Here is an 18,103-nt window from a genome sequence, read left to right on the forward strand (position 1 = left end):
CTTTTCAATAAAAAATTTTGATAATTTATTATTATATAGGAAAATAGTTTTTTTTTTCTTCTTGATTATTGTGTTAAATTAAAATGGGTCAATTACATTGACACCCCCTGAGGTTTATGTTTATTACAGTTTATCCCTTTACATTTGGAAAATTATACTGACACCCTATGAATTTAATTTTATGTATGATGATCATTACGATGAGGGGGGAACTGTTATGAAATTTTAAACTTCAAGGGGTAATCTGTAATAAAACTTTAAACATCAGGGAGGGAAATGTGATTTTCTAAAGGTGATGGGAGAAACTGTAATAAACATAAACCGCAGGGGGTGTCAATGTAATTTACCCAATTAAAATTTATAATAAATGTAGTTGTAATTTATAGTATTTTAAGACCGATTTATATTTTAAATAAACCTTATGGGTGTATTTGTAATTTGTTAAAAAAATAAAATATTTATATTTCATAATTGACCAAGAATGTTTGCGTAATTACTAAAAAATTGTTACATAATTGACCAAGAATATTTGCATAATTACGAAAAAAAACTTCACTCAATATATAGGCCACTATTAGTAAATTATTCAAAATAAATGGGCAAAATTGAAAAAAAAAATACAAATCCCAATCAGTTAAGTGATTCTTTATATATATAGATATGTATATGTATTTTATAAAAATATTTTGAAGCGGTTTGGCAGCCTTAAGATAAATTACAAATAAATCCTGATTAAAATAATACGGATTCTCTCTTGTAATTTTGGAAATAATAAATTTTTTATTTAGTAGAATTTATGAAAAAAAGAAAATTTTTACTCTCTGCTATACAGTAATAAAATTGCTAGGATTGTTAATTAAAATATATTTTTTCACATTATTAAAAATTATTAATTGATTTAATAATTTATTAATAAAAAGTCATAAGGGACAATCTGTATTTTAAGAAAATCTCAATGGTGCAATACTGTATGTAATACAAAAATAAAAAGTTATTAAGAAAAACAAATTATATACCCTAATTATTGTTTTATTTTTATATAGTTAAATAAACTATTACCATTACATATTAACTTGTTTTGCTTAAAAAATAAAAAAAATTCTAAAAAAACAATTCTCAAATCATTCGTTTGTTAAAATGAAAGATAAATTACCCAAATAATGCATAAAATATATAACTTATTTTATTTTGAACTATTTAATTTCATATCAATTTCTTAAAAATCACATATTAATCAAATGTAATATTTTCTTAAATTATTGTTAGACTATGAATATTTACATCAACTATATTTTAGACATTAAAGAATATAATTGTATTTTTTATAAGGACAATTCTTATGTATGTAAATATATATCATATATATTTACGTAAATTCTTATAAATATACGTAAATTATCTTATAAAATCGTGTAAATTTTTATAAATATTTAACTTACAAAAATTTAAGAAATTATAACTTATGTATATTTGTAAAAATTTGTGTGATTTTATGAAACAACTTATGTATATTTATAAAACTTTACACAAATGCATATAATATGTACCTTACATATCCAAACACCCTAAACCCTTCCCTTATTATAAATGAAAAATTAAGATCAAAACGAAATAGGCATGTTTGGTAATTATTTCATTTTCAGTTTTCAGTTTATATTTACAAAAATTTTAACAACTATCATAAAAACTTGTTAGATAATTTTTTTGGTTTATAAATGGTTGTCTCAATTTATAAATTTGAGAAAAAAACGTAAACTCAAAAAATGAATTTACGTTAGTTTTTAAATAGAAATTTCAAAATTTGACTAAATTTTTTTTTTCAAATAAAATTTTTAATTAATTTTTTTTAATTATAATGTGTATAATCCTATTATCATAAATAATAAAAAATAAATATAAATATTTTAGGTATGAATAAATAAATTTTTTAATTTATATTTTTAAAATATTCTATTTAAATCAAATACATTTGTAATTTATATTTTTTTAAAAATAAACAAAAACTAATTTATAAAAATTTTGTCGAAGGTCACCGAAGTATTTTTTAAGGACTATTTGTGTAATTGATCGAAAATAAATCCCGACACGTGGCCAAAGACACGTAACCCCTATATCCACTAATTCCTCTCCATGCTGGCTCTGCAAAAAAACTGGGGACTTTGAGAATCACAAAACAGTAGAGAGAATTCAACAATGGCTTCATCTCTATCTATATACATATCTCCACAAGCCCTAGCTCGCAATACTCCAAACCCTCGCAACCCCCTCCCCAGAAACCTCTGCAAATCAAACCCTAACCACCACCATCGCATTACTCGCACCACCTCCCGTGACTTCCACCCTCCGCCGCCGCCGCCTCTCTCCTCCGTCTTTGGCGGCGATGCCGCCACCACCTACACCCGCCTCCCTCCCAAAGACGACTTCTTTCTCTCCACTCTCCACTCCTCAACCGAGGTCAAGCTATCCGAATTGAATATTTCAACTCGAAAGATTGAAAACGACGAATCGAGTCAAGAAGAGTTGTTTGATGAAAATCTAGGGCTTTCTTACGGAAAGTTCGAATTGTTCGAGGTGAATTCTGATTCTGAATTCGAAGACGATGATAATGAGGAGGAGGAGGAGGAGGAGGACTATGGTGGTGAAATGTTAGGGTTTGAGGGTGGAGAAGCTGGGGATGTGGTTGGTGGGGATGGAATTGAAGGAGAAGGAGAAAGGAGTGCTGGCGGTGATGAGATGCTTTGACAGAGCGAAGATTTTTGTTAAGGCCGGTGATGGCGGGAATGGGGTGGTGGCGTTCCGGCGAGAAAAGTACGTGCCGTTTGGGGGACCATCCGGTGGCGACGGAGGGAGGGGTGGAAATGTGTATGTGGAAGTTGATGGGTCGATGAATTCGTTATTGCCGTTTCGACAGAACATTCATTTCAGGGCAGGGAGGGGTAGCCATGGGCAGGGGAAGAAGCAGAATGGGGCGAAGGGAGAGGATGTTGTGGTGAAGGTGGCACCGGGGACGGTTATTAGGGAGGCTGCCATGGATGGAGAGCAAGGGGAGGTGCTTTTGGAGTTGTTGTATCCGGGGCAGAGGGCATTGTTGTTGCCAGGTGGAAGAGGAGGGAGAGGCAATGCTTCTTTTAAGTCGGGGACGAACAAGGTGCCAAAGATTGCAGAGATTGGAGAGGAGGGCCCAGAATTGTGAGTCTTTCAAGTTCTTAAATTGTTTGTTCAGATTTTTAAAAATTTGAAATAGGTAATTGCATATATTGATTTTAACACTCGGAAATGGTTTCGTGGATTTTTTATTTGATTTGTACATCCTTGTTGAGAGTATAGGGTTTTGTTCTGTTTAGTTCGGTTGTTTCTTTTGCTGGTACATGCGTGTGTAGATGGTTGATGCCTTCGCTGTGCATTAAAATAGTTACTATTTTGCTTGTCAATAAATAAATAAATAACTGTTGTACAAAGTGCAGCAAAGTCTATTATTATAGCTCATATTCTGAGTTCACTAATTTATATTTTTACAATTAAGTATACAAGAGTCTGACCATTTTAGGGGGTCAGATGGGTCACAATTGCAATATCTCCTATTCCAAGTGGCACTGCATTTGGAGATACAAAGTTTTAGATCACCAAGATTTTGATAGTGAGACTCACTTGTGGAATTAATAAGTTGTTAATACATGCCCGGGATACCAATTCATCCAAGTTTTAGCGGTAACATTCATGGTTGGTGTATTTATGAATAAGGGGCCTCAAGAATAGTCTCTTCATAAGAAATGGGGGGAAGGTTGTCTAGCTACTACCTCTCTCAGTCTTGGACTTTGTTATAAGCTGGAGCTTTGTGCATTGGGCATGAGCTTTTTTTTTCTTTTTAAGGTTATTCAGAGCTAATTTCCATGGTTAGTGGAAGTCTTTCAATTTTGTTATTAATTATTTTGTGAGCATTTTGACCAGGTGGTTGGAGTTAGACCTAAAGTTGGTAGCTGATGTTGGAATAATAGGTGCTCCAAATGCAGGGAAAAGCACACTTCTTAGTGTTATTAGTTCTGCTCAGCCAGCTATTGCAAACTATCCCTTTACAACTTTACTTCCAAATCTCGGTGTTGTTTCATTTGACTATGATTCTACAATGGTCGTAGCTGATCTCCCAGGTTTACTTGAAGGAGCACACCGAGGTTTTGGTTTAGGCCATGAGTTTCTCCGGCACACAGAAAGATGTTCTGCTTTGGTATAAACCCTCTCATAAATTGTGCTTGCTCACTAAGATTTTGAAATAGCATTGCTTTATAGAGTAATTACTGAAGAAAGATGTCATAGCTGTACATTTTGTTTCTTGCTTTTGAAATTCGCCACACAATGTTATTTTGTGAGATTGTGAAACTAGAGCTTTTATTCTTACTTCAGATGTAGAGTTATTCTACTTCTATTTTATTTGTGGATTTGCTTGGGCCAATTCTTTTTCGGACTAATAGAACTATTATCAATATGGAACCTTAGGTACATGTTGTTGATGGTTCATCACAGCAACCTGACTATGAATTTGATGCAGTTCGTCTTGAGCTAGAACTGTTCAATCCTGAACTTGCTGAAAAGCCGTATTTAGTTGCCTACAACAAAATGGATCTTCTGGAGGCATCTGAAAGGTGGGTATCATTCAAGGAAAACTTGCAAGCTCGTGGCATTGAACCTTTTTGCATGAGTGCTGTTATGAGAGAGGCTACTCATGAAGTGACCTGTGCTGCCTATGAGCTTGTACGAAAAAGAATGGAAGACAATAAGGAAGAAGGTTGGAAATTTATCTTATTTTCTTCATTAGAATGCATTGTGTATATCTATTTATATGTGCATCTAATGTGCATGTGCTTATGTGCACATTTCTAACGATACCAATAAAGAGTATCAATATGCATTGGGGTTGTCCTTTGCTGTGATTGTGGGATTTATTTATGATTTTATTATGTGTGTGTGTGAGTGTGTGTGTGTGTGTGTGTGTGTGTGTGAGAGAGAGAGAGAGAGAGAGAGAACAGATGAGACAATCAAAACATTACATATAGGGGTATATATGTATATATTTGTTTATATACATTTACAATCTTCTACTTCTTTTGTGTTGCCTTTGGGTGTCTGACAGGTTGGAATAATCCAGTAAACTTGAACCATGTGGCTGATATGGTGCAGAAGCAGCGAACTGCCCCTATTAATGAGTTTGAGATCTCTCATGAAAGCAGTACTAATACGTGGCATGTAGTTGGATCTGGGTTACAACGTTTTGTTCAAATGACAAACTGGCGGTATGTGTACATTGCACATTACCTGCATTTATAGCTATTGCCTTTATACCCTTTCTCCTCTTTTCTTGCTGTCATTGTCTTGTGGTGATTCTTCCTGTCTTGTTCTGTCAGATTTATACTTGCAAATTGCAAATTATCAGTGCATAGCTCATGATACTGAATGCATTTTTCGTATTCCTCATACTGAGTTTCATAGCTCATGTTCTATCAGATTTAGGCATGCACAACCCAGCTTTGAACAAAAATATGTTGCCTGAAACTGGGTCTTTGGATCATGTTGGATTATTCATTTTGATTGAGTAAAAATTCACTAATAATATTTGGTGTGATCTACACAAAACATTAATTTTGTGAACATTCCTGGTTTTGATATTACCCTTAGTAGCAGGAATCGTTATAGTAGGTGACGATTTTGTGGGAGAAACGCAATTCTTAAGAGAGAAAATCGCGTTTTGGTGTGAGATGAAACCGTCTATCAAAATCAAACAAGTCCAGATGCAAAATAAATTCGATCAAGATTTTGGGTAAAAATATGAAGCATATATACAAAAAAAAAAAAAAATAATAGCACATACGAGATATCCATTAAATTCAAATATTACTTACAGAATTTGGGTATATCTAAATTTGATTGGCAATTTCATGAACAGGTTCACATCTATTCATACATCCATTACTCCGTAATCAGTGAGGATGGCTCTGGGTCTGCCGTCGGTAATGCAATTGTTGGGCTTGAGGTTGGAAAATATTTGGTGTGGAGAGAGGAGATAGATACTGGGCTGTTTGGATGAAAGGGAACTATGTGGTGGAGTTGAGAAGACCTAGCACTTGTCAAAGAATGGAGGAAGAAGAACTGCAGTGGAGTCGGTCGGCAAGAAGCAGCTGGAACGTTGGTCATCGAAGGTATAAAGGAGGGAGAGAGGGGGAGAGAGAGAGAGGTATATGCAGAGTTTTTTTTAAATGGGTGTATATACCGAGTTTGGTTGAGAGAATAAACCGTGTTTCAATCTCACCTTTTAGATCTCCAATGCCCTCTACAAATAGGTGTAGGCTATAGGTGTAGGCTTTAATTATTTTCTTTGAAATAATACAATAAACAGTGTTGTAGATCAATAAATATGATAAGGAACATCACTTGTTAAAATTGAAATGTTAGAAAAAATATACTCACTTCGTTTAAAAATAATATAGTTTTGTTTTGGGAAATTTAATTTTTTTATAGTATAATTATTTTACCTTAAAAAATTAATTTTTGAAAATTGTTTTTTGAGAGTATATTTTTTTAGAGAATATTAATTGTCATAATTATATTTTTTGTGGTATTAATTAATTTAAGGATAAATTATAAATACATCCTTCGAGATTTGCTTAAAATACAGATTGTTCCCTCTGATTTAAAAAATTACAAATACTTCCTTATTAGAATTTTTTATTTAACAGAATTAATTAAAAAAATAAAATTCATAATTGATCTCCTATACATGAATAAAATTACCTAAATTATTAATTAAAACATATTTCTAATATGATTAAAAATCGTTAATTGACTAAATAATTTATTAATAAAATTGGCGATTTGTTATGAAATTAGAAACCTCGGAGGGTGGGATGTAATTTTCAGAACCATAGAGAGGCGATTTGTATTTTAATCAAACCTAAAGAAGTGTTTGTAATTTACCCTTAATTTAAAAGAAGGGAAAAATAAAAAATAAATATTATTTTAGTCTTTGATTTTTAAAAAGTGAATAATATTTTAGAACAATAAAAAATAAAATAAGGGACTAATATTTTGAGACGGAAGAAGTATTGAAAAAGTGTATAGATTTTATATAAAAAAAAATATTGAACCGCGATTTTAACAACCCAGGTCTCTCTCTCTCTCTCTCTTATATCTTTAGTTTTTTTTTTTTTTTTTCAAAAAATCTATTTAGTTTATTAATTAATTGTTATTGCAACTTATAAGACTAATCTGAATTCATTCAACAATCTGTTTCACTCTCTACTCATGGAATTATGAGACTATTGTTGTATTTTTGATGAATTTCATGAGAATTTTACTGGGTCTTGATTGAACTGAAAATTTAGACTTTACCCCCAATCACATGGAATAGATTAAGCATATTGCTTAAATATCTTGTGGGTTACTGTATGTTTTTGCTTTGTATTTGATTAATATGGCACAACCCAATTCTTTTTTTTTTTCATCCCCTCCTCAAATTTCCAAGTACCCAACTCAACTACTTTCTTATAAATCTTTAGTTAAAAAACAAAAAAAAAAATCAATTTAGTTTATTAATCATCATTACAACCTCTCAGACTAATCTGAATTCATTTTGCAATCTCTTTCACTCCCTATTCATGGAATTATGAGACTATTATTGTATCTTCGATGACTTTCATGAGAATTTTACTGAGTCTTGAACTGCAAATTCTGACTTTACCCTAATTAGATGGAATAGATAAAGCATATTGTTTGAATATTGAAAAAATTAAAATCCCTTAGATATTGATTTGTGATTACGTTTCACTTTTAAATAACGAAGAACAATCCCAATTAAATAATCAAAAACAAATCAACACACCGATTTAACGTGGAAAAATCACAATTGGAGCGCCTCCAATTGTGATAAAAAAAATTACGGGCCAAAGTCACAAAACAATCCACTAAGAAAATAAAAAGGAACTACATATGTGGATCCTCAATTATCTAGCGAATCCACACCCGAATTTAACCAACTCCAATATGCCTCTTCCACTACCGTCTTCACCTCAGAATTGGCTTGCCCAACGTTGAATCTACAACGCGGATATCGAATTCACGACGGCGAGCCACTCCGGAATCTACCAAAATTTTAGGCCCAAATTCTCTGAAATTCATCGAAGAACAACTCTCTCATTTGTGAATTAAAGAAAACACACAAAACCTACAGATCCATTGATTAGTCTTAAATCATCAAGAAAGCATTCTTAAAGCACCATCCAATATAAAATACTTTGTTTTTTCTTCCTCTTTGAAAATCTGGACGGCTCAAACCCTAAAAATAACAAATAGCTCACTTTATAGAAAATTAGATCACGAAGATCGCTCGAGAGCACACTTCACCACTCAAGCGGTGTGAGTAAAGGTGGTGCAAAACATATAGGCTGACCGTTCGAGCGCAACATTCACCACTCGAGCAGTAAAACTTTCTTCCTAGAAATTTAGGTGTTTTGTAAAAGTACTAAGAGATTCTTTTCTTTGCTGGAACGCACAAATGACTGCTCAAGCGGTCAAACAACTTCAACAGTATTTTTGCTTTTTGCTTCAGCGAAGTGGCAAAAATGAAAGGATCAAGATCACAAGCTACTCTGCATAGGCACAACTCAGATTGGATTCACAACTAAATACTCACATCCTCATTGAAATATAAGAGCGAATAAAATTATAATTGAAAAAAGTTTTGTCAAACGGAATTGCCAGTTACAAAAATCTAACAATCTCCCCCTTTGACAATTCCGTGACAGAACACACCTAACAAATAAAATCCTAATCACCCCAACCCATAACAACCAATCAAGATGCTATTAGTGCTATCATCTAAAAAATAGTTATTAGTGCCACAGTCTGCAAAACAACTAATATTGCCACAAGGGTATATGAAAGTAATAGACATATGACAAGATTATCTTGCAGCATAAATAGATGAAAATTTAAAGAACATGCAGACATACTAAAAAAACTCCCTCTCAAAAATATCATGTGGGTTATTGGATGTTTTCGCATTGAGTTTCATTAATATGGTACAACCCAATTTTTATTTTTTTCATCCCCTCCTCAAATTTCCAAGTACCCTCCTCCTCAAATTTCCAAGTACCCTACTCAACTACTCTCTCATTGCAACCTCTCAGACTAATCTGAATTCATTCTTTGATCCCTTTCACTAATTCATACCAAAACTTAGAACTCTCTACCTTGAATTATGAGACTATTATTGTATCTTAGGTGAATTTCATGAGAAAGAGTGTTGAATTGAAAATTCAGACTTTGCCCCCAATTAGATGGAATAGATCAAGCATATTGTTCGAGTATCATGTCGGTTATTGTATGTTTTCGCATAATATTTATTTGATTAATATGGCACAACCCAATTCTTATTTTTTCATCCCCTCCTCAAATTTCCAAGTACCCAACTCAATAACCTAAATAAGAAGAAATTCCCTACTGAATTCTCCATTAATCTATAACTTGTATAATTTTATATAAAAAAAATCACTTGAAATTTAAGCCTTTTGTTCACAATATGATGCTTTTTCTGTAGGTTACCTCACCCCGATGGGCCATTGACAACAAACAAGGCTGCGGCTTTGGTGAAGTTCCTTGAAAGAAAACTTCAAGAGCCTAATGGATTGGCTTCTATAAAGCCCAAACTTGTTGAACGGGCTGTCAAAAATGCAAAGGATATTGTAAATGCAAGTACTTACCAGTTATATCTTGTAGTTTTTTTCCCAATGGTGTTAAATTCCTTTATTCTCGAACTAGGCTATGGACCTGGTTAAACCTAGTCAAGTTTGTGGACACCCCTTTTTTTCCTTATGTGCAATGCAGATCAAATTCATGACTTATAAGCCTTATATACATGACCCAACTCATGACCTAATTTTTCTTCGAAGAGTCTTTCCTGTTGGATTATATGGTTTAGACTTGGTATAATAGTGATTTACTAAATCTCATTGATTTTGACTTTTGTTTCTTTTTTATTCTTGTCCATATTCAAGTAGCTGGTATTTTCATAATTCAGATGAATATATGCAGAATAGTTAAAAGAAGATATCTGTAATCTAATTTCTTGTTAGAGTTGGAATTCTAACAGCTAACTATAGTAAGCATTAACGGATTTTTTCTCCAAATTTTGGTTTGTCTTATCCTGATAATGACTTACAAAAGTTTAGTGTTTTTATCCCTATTTGACAAAGTAGTATTGTACTCGCATTCATTTGTATTTACAATTGGTACTATACCTAATTGGTTCTAGGTGGGCTTACCGGCCAGTGTTCACTCCTAGACTATCAATCTACTGGGATGTGGTTGTATTTGTTGGTGGGTGCTTGATCTCTTCCCTTCTTATCATTTGGTGTTTGTATGGAGGTTTGGCAGTGCGACAACTGGTTCTCTCTGTACATTGTGTGTGGAAATAATGAGTATTCAATTTGATCAATTCTGGACAAAATCCTTGATACAGTATATATTTACTTGAATGTATTCTCATAATTTCACTTGTTTTATACTTCATCTATTACGTTATGATGATGGTTGCCTTTCCTGCACGTATGTGATTGATCTACTCGCATTAATGATATCTGGGATGTTACATATATCCCTATAGTATTTCTCATATTGCAATAAGCAATAAAATCTAATGTTCTTTCTATAACATGTGGGGCTTCACATTCAGGAAGAATAGTTCGACATGTAGACTCTTTTGGCGACTATGAGGTGGTTTATTTTTGTGTTCCTGTAATCATTTTTGGAAAAGCTTCAATAAACCGGTGTGTTTCTATGACCTATTTTTCTTCCTAATTGGTTGAAAATATGATAGAATACTTTGGAAGATGGAGGTGAAAAAATTGAGTCAAAGAAACACAAGAAGAAGAAGAAGAAGAAAAAGAAAGATAAGGGAAAAAAAAAAAAGGTTTGTTGCCATTGACCATTTCATGCTAGTCAAATCAAAATTGTAACATTTGCTTAGTCTTTAATGTTTTTCTGTTGCAGTCATCAAAGGACATTGCAGATGCTGTAGTGAAACGGCCTAAAAAGAAGCTGAAATTGTGATTCAAACAGAATTTGATTCCAACTGTTTGTCTACAGACATATTGAAGGATTTACAAACTAGGTTTATCAGAGCATCTGCTTTCGCTTTTGATTAGAACAGACACTATTCCAATGAATTTTCAAGGAGTTTTTTTTTTTTAATTAGTTTTTTCAATTAGTTTTTTTTAGAATTTATTTGATGCAAATGATTCAAAACCATAATGATTAAATTCTTGAGTTGTGCAATTCAATCTATTCTTCTGGTTCTTTGTTAAAGTGGATTTGTATCTAGAAACTTCTTGCAATCTTTTCCATATGGTGTTTTGGTTGAGTCCCTTACCTCATTTGCACTGAATGATTGTTGTGTTGTGTCAATTTTCTAAGGAATTTCATAACATTCTCTTAAATGTGTCTCAATAGGATATTTAATTGTCGATTAATATTTCAAACATCCGTTAGTTGTCTTGTTTAGGTCCTCACGCTGTCTACTAAACAACCAAATGTAGTTTGACTTCTTGTGTTTATACTCACAGTCTCATGGACCAGAATGATCTAGGCCTACATGATAGGGTCAGCCTTAATTTTTTTAGGCCCAAAGCAAACTCAGAAATGGGACTCAACTTTTAAACTTTTTTTAAAGAATATATATTGGTAAAATATTAAAAATCTTCAATTTATTTTACAAATTACATTTCATTATTCCAGTATGCACGATTGATCCCGGTTCAAACTTTTTTTTTTTTAAATTAGTTTTTTTAATTTTTTTTTTAGAATTTATTTGATGCAAATGATCCAAAATAAAAATACATACTAATAATATTAAATATTTAATATGGCATTTTTCTTTATTGAAGCTACATTCTTTATAATAATATACAATAATATTTTAAAAATAAAAATACATAATAATATTAATATTCCTCATAATATAATTTTCTTTTAATAATAATATTTTTCTTTTATTGATCGGTCTTCATTGCCTTATAAATTATTTTCGTTTAAAGAATATATATTGGTAAAATATTAAAAAATTTCAATTTATTTTACAAATTACATTTCACTATTCCAGTGTGCACGATTGATCCCAATTCAAACTTTTTTTAAAAATAAATAAATAAAATACATAATAATATTAATATTCCTTATAATATAATTTTCTTTTAATAATAATATTCTCCTTTTATTGATTGAACTTCATTTCCTTATAAATTATTTCCGTTTAATAATAATATTCATCTTTATTGCCTTATAAAATTGTTTTCCTTTAATAATATTAAACTTTTTTTAAAGAATATATATTGGTAAAATATTAAAAATCTTCAATTTATTTTACAAATTACATTTCATTATTCCAGTATGCACGATTGATCCCGGTTCAAACTTTTTTTTTTTAAATTAGTTTTTTTAATTTTTTTTTTTAGAATTTATTTGATGCAAATGATCCAAAATAAAAATACATACTAATAATATTAAATATTTAATATGGTATTTTTCTTTATTGAAGCTACATTCTTTATAATAATATACAATAATATTTTAAAAATAAAAATACATAATAATATTAATATTCCTCATAATATGATTTTCTTTTAATAATAATATTTTCCTTTTATTGATCGGTCTTCATTGCCTTATAAATTATTTTCGTTTAAAGAATATATATTGGTAAAATATTAAAAAATTTCAATTTATTTTACAAATTACATTTCACTATTCCAGTGTGCACGATTGATCCCAATTCAAACTTTTTTTTAAAAAAAATAAAATAAAATACATAATAATATTAATATTCCTTATAATATAATTTTCTTTTAATTATAATATTCTCCTTTTATTGATTGAACTTCATTTCCTTATAAATTATTTCCGTTTAATAATAATATTCATCTTCATTGCCTTATCAAATTGTTTTCCTTTAATAATATTAAACTTTTTTTAAAGAATATATATTGGTAAAATATTAAAAATATTCAATTTATTTTACAAATTACGTTTCATTATTCCAGTATGCACGATTGACCTGGTTCAAACTTTTTTTTTTTTAAATTAGTTTTTTTAATTTTTTTTTTTAGAATTTATTTGATGCAAATGATCCAAAATAAAAATACATACTAATAATATTAAATATTTAATATGGTATTTTTCTTTATTGAAGCTACATTCTTTATAATAATATACAATAATATTTTAAAAATAAAAATACATAATAATATTAATATTCCTCATAATATAATTTTCTTTTAATAATAATATTTTCCTTTTATTGATCGGTCTTCATTGCCTTATAAATTATTTTCGTTTAAAGAATATATATTGGTAAAATATTAAAAAACTTTCAATTTATTTTACAAATTACATTTCACTATTCCAGTGTGCACGATTGATCCCAATTCAAACTTTTTTTAAAAAAAAATAAAATAAAATACATAATAATATTAATATTAATATTCCTTATAATACAATTTTCTTTTAATAATAATATTCTCCTTTTATTGACTGATCTTCATTTCCTTATAAATTATTTCCGTTTAATAATAATATTCATCTTCATTGCCTTATAAAATTGTTTTCCTTTAATAATATTAAACTTTTTTTAAAGAATATATATTGGTAAAATATTAAAAATCTTCAATTTATTTTACAAATTACATTTCATTATTCCAGTATGCACGATTGATCCCGGTTCAAACTTTTTATTTTAAATTAGTTTTTTTAATTTTTTTTTTTAGAATTTATTTGATGCAAATGATCCAAAATAAAAATACATACTAATAATATTAAATATTTAATATGGTATTTTTCTTTATTGAAGCTACATTCTTTATAATAATATACAATAATATTTTAAAAATAAAAATACATAATAATATTAATATTCCTCATAATATAATTTTCTTTTAATAATAATATTTTCCTTTTATTGATCGGTCTTCATTGCCTTATAAATTATTTTCATTTAAAGAATATATATTTCTAAAATATTAAAAAATTTCAATTTATTTTACAAATTACATTTCACTATTCCAGTGTGCACGATTGATCCCAATTCAAACTTTTTTTAAAAAAAATAAAATAAAATACATAATAATATTAATATTCCTTATAATATAATTTTCTTTTAATAATAATATTCTCCTTTTATTGATTGATCTTCATTTCCTTATAAATTATTTCCGTTTAATAATAATATTCATCTTCATTGCCTTATAAAATTGTTTTCCTTTAATAATATTAAACTTTTTTTAAAGAATATATATTGGTAAAATATTAAAAATCTTCAATTTATTTTACAAATTACATTTCATTATTCCAGTATGCACGATTGATCCCGGTTCAAACTTTTTATTTTAAATTAGTTTTTTTAATTTTTTTTTTTTAGAATTTATTTGATGCAAATGATCCAAAATAAAAATACATACTAATAATATTAAATATTTAATATGGTATTTTTCTTTATTGAAGCTACATTCTTTATAATAATATACAATAATATTTTAAAAATAAAAATACATAATAATATTAATATTCCTCATAATATAATTTTCTTTTAATAATAATATTTTCCTTTTATTGATCGGTCTTCATTGCCTTATAAATTATTTTCATTTAAAGAATATATATTTCTAAAATATTAAAAAATTTCAATTTATTTTACAAATTACATTTCACTATTCCAGTGTGCACGATTGATCCCAATTCAAACTTTTTTTAAAAAAAATAAAATAAAATACATAATAATATTAATATTCCTTATAATATAATTTTCTTTTAATAATAATATTCTCCTTTTATTGATTGATCTTCATTTCCTTATAAATTATTTCCGTTTAATAATAATATTCATCTTCATTGCCTTATAAAATTGTTTTCCTTTAATAATATTAAACTTGTTTTAAAGAATATATATTGGTAAAATATTAAAAATCTTCAATTTATTTTACAAATTACATTTCATTATTCCAGTATGCACGATTGATCCCGGTTCAAACTTTTTTTTTTTAAATTAGTTTTTTTAATTTTTTTTTTTAGAATTTATTTGATGCAAATGATCCAAAATAAAAATACATACTAATAATATTAAATATTTAATATGGTATTTTTCTTTATTGAAGCTACATTCTTTATAATAATATACAATAATATTTTAAAAATAAAAATACATAATAATATTAATATTCCTCATAATATAATTTTCTTTTAATAATAATATTTTCCTTTTATTGATCGGTCTTCATTGCCTTATAAATTATTTTCGTTTAAAGAATATATATTGGTAAAATATTAAAAAATTTCAATTTATTTTACAAATTACATTTCACTATTCCAGTGTGCACGATTGATCCCAATTCAAACTTTTTTTTAAAAAAAAATAAAATAAAATACATAATAATATTAATATTCCTTATAATATAATTTTCTTTTAATAATAATATTCTCCTTTTATTGATTGATCTTCATTTCCTTATAAATTATTTCCGTTTAATAATAATATTCATCTTCATTGCCTTATAAAATTGTTTTCCTTTAATAATATTAAACTTTTTTTAAATAATATATATTGGTAAAATATTAAAAATCTTCAATTTATTTTTCAAATTACATTTCATTATTCCAGTATGCACGATTGATCCCGGTTCAAACTTTTTTTTTTTTAAATTAGTTTTTTTAATTTTTTTTTTAGAATTTATTTGATGCAAATGATCCAAAATAAAAATACTTACTAATAATATTAAATATTTAATTTGGTATTTTTCTTTATTGAAGCTACATTCTTTATAATAATATACAATAATATTTTAAAAATAAAAATACATAATAATATTAATATTCCTTATAATATAATTTTCTTTTAATAATAATATTTTCCTTTTATTGATTGATCTTCATTTCCTTATAAATTATTTCCGTTTAATAATAATATTCATCTTCATTGCCTTATAAAATTGTTTTCCTTTAATAATATTAAACTTTTTTTAAAGAATATATATTGGTAAAATATTAAAAATCTTCAATTTATTTTTCAAATTACATTTCATTATTCCAGTATGCACGATTGATCCCGGTTCAAACTTTTTTTTTTAAATTAGTTTTTTTAATTTTTTTTTTAGAATTTATTTGATGCAAATGATCCAAAATAAAAATACATACTAATAATATTAAATATTTAATATGGTATTTTTCTTTATTGAAGCTACATTCTTTATAATAATATACAATAATATTTTAAAAATAAAAATACATAATAATATTAATATTCCTCATAATATAATTTTCTTTTAATAATAATATTTTCCTTTTATTGATTGATCTTCATTTCCTTATAAATTATTTCCGTTTAATAATAATATTCATCTTCATTGCCTTATAAAATTGTTTTCCTTTAATAATATTAAACTTTTTTTAAAGAATATATATTGGTAAAATATTAAAAATCTTCAATTTATTTTACAAATTACATTTCATTATTCCAGTATGCACGATTGATCCCGGTTCAAACTTTTTTTTTTTAAATTAGTTTTTTTAATTTTTTTTTTAGAATTTATTTGATGCAAATGATCCAAAATAAAAATACATACTAATAATATTAAATATTTAATATGGTATTTTTCTTTATTGAAGCTACATTCTTTATAATAATATACAATAATATTTTAAAAATAAAAATACATAATAATATTAATATTCCTCATAATATAATTTTCTTTTAATAATAATATTTTCCTTTTATTGATCGGTCTTCATTGCCTTATAAATTATTTTCGTTTAAAGAATATATAGTGGTAAAATATTAAAAAATTTCAATTTATTTTACAAATTACATTTCACTATTCCAGTGTGCACGATTGATTCCAATTCAAGCTTTTTAAAAAAATAAAATAAAATAAAATACATAATAATATTAATATTCCTTATAATATAATTTTCTTTTAATAATATTATTCTCTTTTTATTGATTGATCTTCATTTCCTTGTAAATTATTTCCGTTTAATAATATTCATATTCATTGCCTTATAAAATTGTTTTCCTTTAATAATAAAATTTTCCTCCATTGATTCCCCTTCGTTCTTCGTTCTTCGTTCCCCCTGTATCTATATATACATATTGTAGTGCATAGCTAATTGGTACACTGAAATCATATAGATACAACAAACATAGAGAAAGAGAAAGAGAAAGAGAAAGAGAAAGAGAGACAAAACATTCAATGGCATTCAAGGCTTTCTTCTCCCGTTTCACATCATCCTTCAAATTCTGCCGAGCCAAAAATTCGTCCAACATCCCAGAAAATCCTATCCAACTCCCCCCCACCCCTCTCTTCATTGACTGCCAGCCGGCCACCCCGCTCCCTTTCAAACCCCGCCCCTCCTTCAAGCACCGCGTCTCCTCCATCTTCGGCTGTGGGTTCCGCACACACGAAGACCACCTCCCCGAATCACCGCCATGCAAGTGGGACGAGACGCCACGTCCCGACTACAACTCCCCCATCTCCAGCGATTCCGACGGCGAACTCTTCCATCCTCCTCCGCCGACACGACACCCTACCACTTCCATCTCCGGCGATTCCCACAACCAGCTCTTCCCCCCTCCTCCCCCTCCGACTCCGACGCCGACACCACGCCCTGTCACCACTTCCTCGGCCGACAGTGGTTTGTGTGGTTACGAGAGTGACGATGAAAAAGAAAAGATCGTGACACTTTCACTAACTCGCAACAAGAGGATGAAGAAGCTGCTACCATCATTTCCGGCGGAGGGGAAACTGAAGGACAGCTTCGCCGTGGTGATGGAATCGGTTGACCCACATGGGGATGTCAAGGCATCCATGATAGAGATGGTATTAGCGAAGCAGCTGTTTGAGGAGAGAGACCTCGAGCAGCTGCTGGAGTGTTTCTTATCACTCAATTCGCGTCATCTTTACGGGGTCATCGTTGACGCTTTTTCAGACATTTGGAAGGCAATTTTTTTGTAGTACTAGTTGTATTTTGTTTAGTTGCTCAATTGAGTTTTGTATCTTGATTTTTTATTGTTTTTCTC

The 18,103-nt window shown here is 28.8% G+C and overlaps 2 protein-coding genes and 1 pseudogene across 3 annotated transcripts in view; all 3 read left to right on the top strand.

Moving 5' to 3' along the window:
• LOC145789200 (mannosyl-oligosaccharide glucosidase GCS1-like) overlaps positions 1-4,756 on the top strand; it is a 37,978-nt gene extending 33,222 nt beyond the window's left edge. Inside the window, exon 8 of the mRNA XM_082875774.1 lies at positions 4,544-4,756. The gene's annotated coding sequence lies outside the window, so the exon portion shown is untranslated. The remainder of the gene's footprint in view (positions 1-4,543) is intronic.
• Positions 1,908-10,006, top strand: LOC145793129 (GTP-binding protein OBGC, chloroplastic-like; annotated as a pseudogene). Its single transcript, XR_014333735.1, has 5 exons — positions 1,908-3,189; positions 3,949-4,222; positions 4,492-4,780; positions 5,126-5,285; positions 9,584-10,006. The product of XR_014333735.1 is annotated as a GTP-binding protein OBGC, chloroplastic-like (transcript).
• Positions 10,007-17,276: 7,270 nt separating this feature from the next.
• On the top strand, positions 17,277-18,038 carry LOC145793949 (uncharacterized). The gene has a single exon (XM_082876864.1). It carries the CDS (start codon positions 17,277-17,279, stop codon positions 18,036-18,038), a length of 762 nt encoding a protein of 253 aa, XP_082732990.1.
• The last annotated feature ends 65 nt before the right edge of the window (positions 18,039-18,103 follow it).

The sequence above is a fragment of the Camellia sinensis genome, chromosome 6 (assembly GCF_055761805.1).
Source record: "Camellia sinensis isolate YWXY chromosome 6, ASM5576180v1, whole genome shotgun sequence".
NCBI lineage: Eukaryota > Viridiplantae > Streptophyta > Magnoliopsida > Ericales > Theaceae > Camellia > Camellia sinensis.